Below are 6,980 nucleotides of genomic sequence, written 5' to 3'. Positions count from 1 at the left end.
TCCATTGGTAATGGACTGGAGTCTTGTCTAGGGTTATTCACATTTCACACTCAGGGATAAGACACTGATCCACCACAACTCTGACCAGGTTAAAGCAGTTAGAGAGTGGAAGTACAGCAACACAAAACAGCTACTGAATAACATTCAGCGATGTGCTCAATCTTAATGAGATAATCTCAATATTTTATTATTGCAAACCATATTAGCAGTAAACAAAAAACATAGTACGTCATATACGTAAATATAACGTAATACTATAGAATTAAGACTACTGTATATATTAACGTGAATGCCGGCCGGAGGGAAACGGTCACGTGATCTTTTTACGAAAAGGCGCTAAGACTGTACCAAGTTCCAATTGGAATTCCTCCGCCTAACAATTTAATATATAGATATTACATAATTTGTTTGTATAAACACACCTGTAACGTTTGATAATTTTATTATACGGTTTATTTACCCATTGTGTTGCTAATAAAAAAAAATACAAACGCACCCCTGGATCAGAGGACTTGGTATCTCCCGACAGCACGTCACAGTTCATAAATACTGCAGTGCGCGCGCTGATACTGTAGGGTTTTTTAACGTTAAGTCGCAGGCAGAGGAGTTTTAATTTAATACAAAATTATGTCTTCTGGTAAGCTATATTTTAACATTTTATTAATCTTCGGAACATTTCGTGTTATATTACTCTGAGAAGTGGCACATATTGTTTTATTTGTGCCGTAAATATTCATTTTTAAATATAATAGACGGTTAGCTAGTTAGTAAAGGCGGAGTCGCTGGCCTCGTGCATTTAGCTAGCTCTTTAGCTAGCGAAATCTACTTCAGATTAATCTATCGTTGATGTGTAAATATTTGTGTTGATTTTGGTTATTAGTTTGAAGGTTCATTTAAGTGCAGTAGTTTTAATGTTCGACCCGGGTAACGTGTAGCTTTACCTTCGTCTGTGTGTCGTCGCCATTTTTGTTCCGCGGCGTGGTGTTCTTTTATATATTAGCGAGCTAACCGGGCTGATTTAAGCTGAAGGTGATTTGGTGGCAAATTCACAGAAAGGTGGACTACATGAGACATAAAGTAAACGATTTGAAACTAGAGAAAAGGCTATATTCGATATTAATTTGTGTGTGTGTATACGAAAGTCTCTTTATCCAGCTAGCTCTGTAACGCTTTTGCGGAAGCCATTAGGCCTCCGCCTTCTTTCTGTCTTTAAACTGATAAGTTGCACCGTTTACCACCGGGTTAATCATATTGTAGATGTCGCGAGTTTTGCTACTGATTGTAAATGTAATATTATTGATTCGTCTTATTTGTTTCCTAGACTCAGGCTACGGGCAGCCTGGTGCCCCACAAAGGCAAGTACCCATCTTTTGTTGTTCTAAATGCAGTTTTGTTTTTTTTGTTTTTACTTAACATCAGGATTGTCTGACAATCCATTATATTTTTTTCCGCAACTGGTTTTACAAGTTTCCTGTAAACCCGTTTATATTCTATTCTACATATTGCAGTTTTGCCCAGTGCTTGACTTTAACTTTCTCCTAAACCTTTTAGCTATGGATCCTATGGTGGAGCTCAGGGCTATCAACATGGTGGTGGTGGTGGTGGTGGCGGCGGCGGACAGGTGAGAACCTATCAGATTGCACTGTTGTAATTATATTTTTTGCCAGTGTTTAGAGATTAATCCTAGAGAGGTGTTCGTCCTTGACTTTTTTTTTTCTTTTCTTTTTTTTCTACCTCAATTAGGGATACGGACAAGGTAATGGAAGCAGCTCGTATGGTGGACAGAATTATGAGGGCTATGGGCAGTCAGGTATGAATAAAAATCTTGCTCAAGCTTTTGTAACATTCTCGTTTTCTCTTTACATGGCTTCTTTGTTCGCTTTGCAGAGAGTTTTGGTCAGTCGTCACAAAGTTACTCTGGCTACGGACAGCAACCGCAGAGCTATGAAGGCTATGGGCAGCAAGGCTCTGATTCTTCATCAGGGTATAACTGTTTAGTTGTTAGCCATTTTGTTTAAAGTGACAAGTTAAATATTTTTTTTTGTACTCATTTTCCACTCTCTCTCTTTCAAGGTATGGGGACAAGTCTTATGGACAGCAAAGCTCCTATAGTCAACCAAGCTCTTATGGTCAGCAAGGTTCTTATGCGCAGCAAGGCTCATACGGGCAGCAGTCTGAAGGTGGACAGTCTGGGGCATCATACAGTGGTCCAGCAGGTGGTTATGGAAGACGTAATGAAGGTAAAGACTGCTTGTATCATGCATGGGGGGCTTCAGTAAACAATGTTTTCTTATAGAGCGGCCAGAATTATAATGCCATGTTATTTATGTAATCCTGCTTCAACTAGACTTTGTCGTCTTGTTTTCAGGTGAGAACAGGCGATTTGGTGGTGATGAAGGAGGTGACAGGTCTGAGGGGTACAGGGGCAGAGGGCGTGGTGGCTACGATCGTGGGGGCTATGACCGCGGGGGTTACGATCGTGGTGGTTTTGACCGAGGTGGAAGAGGAGGAGGACCACCCTCTGGTATGGGGTAAGTCTGAAAGCCTACCCCCCCTTCAGGTACCATTTATGTAATGCTAGTTTTGCTTGATTGAATTGCACAAATCTTCATCGAATTGTAGATAATTCAGTAATCCATAATTTCATCAGTCACATGTGCTTAAGCTGTTGAGAGTATTACATGGCTGTGGCTCATGTGGTTCACTTCAGTCAACACAACATGAACTTGGCCAGGGGAAAAAGGTATTGGTAGGTTACTACACTGCCTTTTTTTTTTTTTTTTTTTTTTTTTTTTTTTAAAGCAATGTTGGTGATGCCTTGTGTGTAATTATTGATCCGGCATAAACGTAATATTTGTGGAATTATTTTAGATATTATTTGGCTGAAGGGACACCTTCTGTGATTCTATCCAGAAACTAAGCTGCCTAAAATTAGTGCACTATATTATATATGCACCTATTACAATCCATTTTCCTATTGGGTTTTTATTTTTGTATATATAAATGGCAGATCACGGTATTTGCTCAGAATGCAGGTTGTTGCAACGTTCTCTGAGCTGGCCTGTAAATTTGCAAGCATCACCCTCCTAAAATGAGCAGTTCTGCTTGGAACAAGTTAATACTTGAACACAAGTGTGGTAGATGAAATGTAATGCTTTGTGTACTTAAAATAAAAATATTTTCTTCTCCATTCTTTAGATGCAAAGTAGATGCTTAGAACCTAAAATGCACAATATTGTACAGTAATTTCTGTATAAACAAAATGGCATGACTGTCATTTTACCCACCCAGCTAGCTCGATAATTCTAGATTTAACTAGTATCAGTCTCATGAACTGAAATATCCTCCTATTGTGCAAACTGTTTTATAGGGTTTTTTTTTATTTTTAATTTTTTATTAACTTTTGTTAGATCTTTAATGGAAGGGTTCATATTCAGGGCAGCTGAGGGTTATTTTTATCTATTTTGTTATACATTGCCCTTTTTTCATTAAGGAAATAGAAAATTGCTATTCTTTGGGCAGTCAGTAAAATCACGAAAGCCCTCGTTTTGTTTTTTAGGATATTTAACGCCACAAGCACAAGTTCATCATTCAGATATTCCCCATAGAACGGTGTAATGAAAGTGTTGTATTTCTTTTAAACATGGAGTCGAATGCTTTGTGTTAACATGGTCTACATTTTATACTACAGGTATCAAAGTGAATGAAATTAAACTTGGACCTCAACCATTGGAGCTCATAAGCACTCAATGGAAGAAAGTAGTGCGCTCGACTCGAGTGCCTCAGCTAGTGTATAGACCTCTAAATTTAGACACATTCCTGTTATGAGGGGGCTGCGAGGGAATCCTCCATGCCCTGCTCGGTTTTGGCAAAGAAGAGCAATTAATACTAACCCAGTTGATTTCACCCAATCCGTAATTGGAAGAAAGTAAAATGTCTCTCGATTTTCAATTATTGTCACTTGCACTATTGGCGCAAATCTTTAGCCAGTGTATTCATGGACGGGAGACATTGCCTGTTTAAAAAAAAAAAAAAAAAAAAAAGTTAAACCATGACAGGACACAATGCACATAAGTGGGGAGTCTTGAGCTCCCAGGTTGCAACAAAGGAAAGCCATCATATCTTCCATTTTTCCTCTGCAGTGGTGGTGACCGTGGTGGCTACAAAAATTTCGGTGGTAAGTGATGAGCATCAGAACTGTCTCAGTTGGGGAAAGTGAAGAGAAAAAAAAGCTTAACTGACAAAAGAACAGAACTCTTGACAGCCACCTGTTTGGACTGAAAAAAAATATTCTCCCGCCTTTGTTAGGTTTTCCTTTCTGGTAGATGCTGTTGGGTTTAAAAATGCCTCATTTTACTGGTAATGGTATTGTTGCATGAGGATTTTGACTTTATTAAAAAATAAATTAATTAAAATGCCAGCGTTCTGGATGCCAGCTGTGCCTATGGCGAAGAAGGAGCACATGGCTTTATCAGAGGCTTTATAAGGGGGTTTATTATTAATGCCCAAGAACATTTGTGGTAATACAAGGTGTTGACAAAGGATGCAGCCATTTGATGAAACCTGGTGTATAGCTGTCAAAAGTCAAGCATATATTTTATTTATTTTTTTATTTTTTTTTACTTTATTTTTTTTATAAATGATTTGTGGAGATTAAAATATACAATTTGCTTATGGGTTTTCCCTTCTTCTCCTGTCTTCGTGTTTTTCAGGACCCAGAGATTATGGTCAAAGGGATGATGCAGGTAAGGAGCAGCAATAATGTGACTGACTGTTTCTGTATGTCTGGTTTAGATGTATTAAAGGTTTGTCCTTTTTGTAGGTGAAGAACAGGACAACTCTGACAACAATACAATTTTTGTCCAAGGCCTTGGAGAGGATGTCACAACTCATGAAGTTGCTGACTTTTTCAAACAGATTGGAATTATTAAGGCAAGTTTATGGTTGTTAATAACTCCTTGAGCTTTCTAATGCCATACAGTCTGACATGATTTTTTTTAATATACGTTTTTTTTAGGTAAATAAAAAGACTGGCAAACCTATGATTAACCTGTACACTGATAAAGCTACTGGTAGACTAAAGGGTGAAGCCACGGTCTCATTTGATGATCCTCCTTCTGCTAAAGCTGCCATCGATTGGTTTGACGGTTAGTTTAAGTTTTGTTTATAGTTTGTGGTGTCTGGTTAAAAACCTCAATTAAGGGATGATTTTTGTTTTACCCTCATCTGTAAATTCCAGGCAAGGAGTTCAATGGAAAGCCCATTAAGGTGTCATTTGCCACAAGACGGGCAGAGTTCTCCCAGAGAGGAGGAGGAGGAGGAGGAGGAGGGAGAGGACGTGGAGGTACGTTGTTTGAAAATGAATACTGCTACTATAGTTTTTAATTTTACATGAGGTAACTTTCTTCCTCCCCCCAAAAGGTTTCAGAGGTCGAGGTGGCTTTGGTGGAGGCCCTAATTTTGATGTTAAGGGAGGAGACTGGCTTTGTCCCAACAGGTGAATGGATTATAATTTTTATAACTGGAATGAAATTCAGGGAGGCTTAAGATGCTCTTGGTAGCAGTAGAATGCCACATTGTTCCTATCCTGGTGCAAAGAGTCACTTGGTATGTGGCTGATTTGGCGGGCAGTTTTTTATAAACAGAGATGCCATCACTGTTGTGAGGACAGTTTTGCACTTAATTTTTGATGGTTCAGGAATACAGATTAAACACTTTATTAAATTTGAGATCAAAATGGGTCACCTACAAGGTGCCATTGTATAGATAAAATAAAGGGAGGTGCTCCTGGGTTCTATAACTTCATACACTTAAACGTGCTCATGGTTTTATGTTGACCAAAATGTCCACATTGGTGCAATACTAGATAATGCACTAGAGGGCAGTAAAGTACTGTATTTAGCACATCACTCAAACCAGTGTTTAATATTAAATATCTAACATTTATTTTTAAAGCTATTAATTTAAATAGTGTTCAAAATTCTGTTTAAATGTTTAAATTGCATGCTAAGTAATGTAGGTTTGTTTAATCCTTAAAAAAAAAAGATCACTTACTGAACTCTCACTGTTTTAGCTCTTGTGGAAACATGAACTTTGCACGGCGATATGAGTGCAACAAATGTGGTGCACCAAAACCCGGTGACAGTTTTGGAGGTTAGTAGATCTTTTTACACAGTAAAATATTTTCAGTTGCATACATTAGTCCAGAATGTCCTCTTACATATTGTGAAACTTTTGCCTGCTGCCTTCTCCTCAGACCGTGGTGGTAGAGGAGGCTTCAGTGGTGACCGTGGTGGTTTCAGAGGAGGAAGAGGAGGTGGCTTCAGAGGTGGGGACCGTGGTAGTTATGGTGGTGGTGGCGGCGGCGGCGATCGCGGCAGCTATGGGGGTGGATACAAGATGGGAGGAAGGTAAAATGGCTTCTTTTCTTTTTTTGCAGTATACCGGAAGCTACTTGTCGGCTTGCTTACACAGGGAACTGACCATTTTGACCATTTTGATTCATACAAATTCACAAAAAGAGCTAAAAGCTCTATACAAATAAAATTGAATTGAATTGAATGGGGTTACCCTTCCCAAAAAAAAAAAAGAAAAAAAAATCCATACACAAGTTACATTTTGTAGGTGGAAATCTTTAATGAAACATGCTTTTTATTAATTTCTTTTAAACTTGTGTTTTGTCTTTTTAGAGGTGAGCACAGAGAGGAAAGAAGAGACCGGCCCTATTAAAGGATTATTGTGGACTTTGTTGTAACCCATGAAGCTGGGGAGGGATGGTTGTAATATTGGGAATAAAGTAAAGGATGGGTCCATTGTTGTTTTTTTTTTTTTTTTTTTCTTTTTTTCCCCAATCTGTAACTTTTTGCCAGATTGTTTAGTGTATTGCTTCCAGTGGCTTTTTTTTTTTTTTTGTCCATTAGAATCACTGTCCATCTATGGTGGATGATGGGGAGCATGAAGGAGGGGGGGTTGGAGGGGGG

At 38.6% G+C, this 6,980-nt stretch overlaps 1 protein-coding gene across 4 annotated transcripts; it reads left to right on the top strand.

Annotated features, from left to right (window-relative positions):
* The first annotated feature begins 556 nt into the window (after positions 1-556).
* Positions 557-6,970, top strand: taf15 (TAF15 RNA polymerase II, TATA box binding protein (TBP)-associated factor). 4 transcript variants are annotated; one of them, XM_053487092.1, is made up of 16 exons: positions 557-637; positions 1,322-1,355; positions 1,552-1,621; positions 1,744-1,756; positions 1,888-1,984; positions 2,074-2,240; positions 2,369-2,531; positions 4,143-4,177; positions 4,713-4,745; positions 4,823-4,932; positions 5,018-5,147; positions 5,240-5,344; positions 5,422-5,497; positions 6,074-6,153; positions 6,257-6,410; positions 6,690-6,969. In XM_053487092.1, exons 1-16 carry the CDS (start codon positions 628-630, stop codon positions 6,727-6,729), a joined length of 1,317 nt encoding a protein of 438 aa, XP_053343067.1. In that variant the 5' UTR covers positions 557-627; the 3' UTR covers positions 6,730-6,969. The 4 variants fall into 4 exon arrangements, with proteins under 4 accessions (XP_053343067.1, XP_053343066.1, XP_053343069.1 ...); XM_053487091.1 differs by having other exon boundaries at positions 1,744-1,810; XM_053487094.1 differs by lacking the exon at positions 4,143-4,177 and having other exon boundaries at positions 560-637; positions 6,690-6,970.
* Positions 6,971-6,980: the final 10 nt, after the last annotated feature.

The sequence above is a fragment of the Clarias gariepinus genome, chromosome 25 (genome assembly GCF_024256425.1).
Source record: "Clarias gariepinus isolate MV-2021 ecotype Netherlands chromosome 25, CGAR_prim_01v2, whole genome shotgun sequence".
In the NCBI taxonomy this organism is placed as follows: Eukaryota; Metazoa; Chordata; class Actinopteri; order Siluriformes; family Clariidae; genus Clarias; species Clarias gariepinus.
This window is presented reverse-complemented; position numbering and strand designations above follow the sequence as displayed.

Coding starts and splice junctions, on each gene's coding strand:
- taf15 (XM_053487091.1), top strand. Junction 4,178..4,712: donor TGGCTACAAAAATTTCGGTG/GTAAGTGATGAG, acceptor CGTGTTTTTCAG/GACCCAGAGATTATGGTCAA. Junction 4,746..4,822: donor TGGTCAAAGGGATGATGCAG/GTAAGGAGCAGC, acceptor TCCTTTTTGTAG/GTGAAGAACAGGACAACTCT.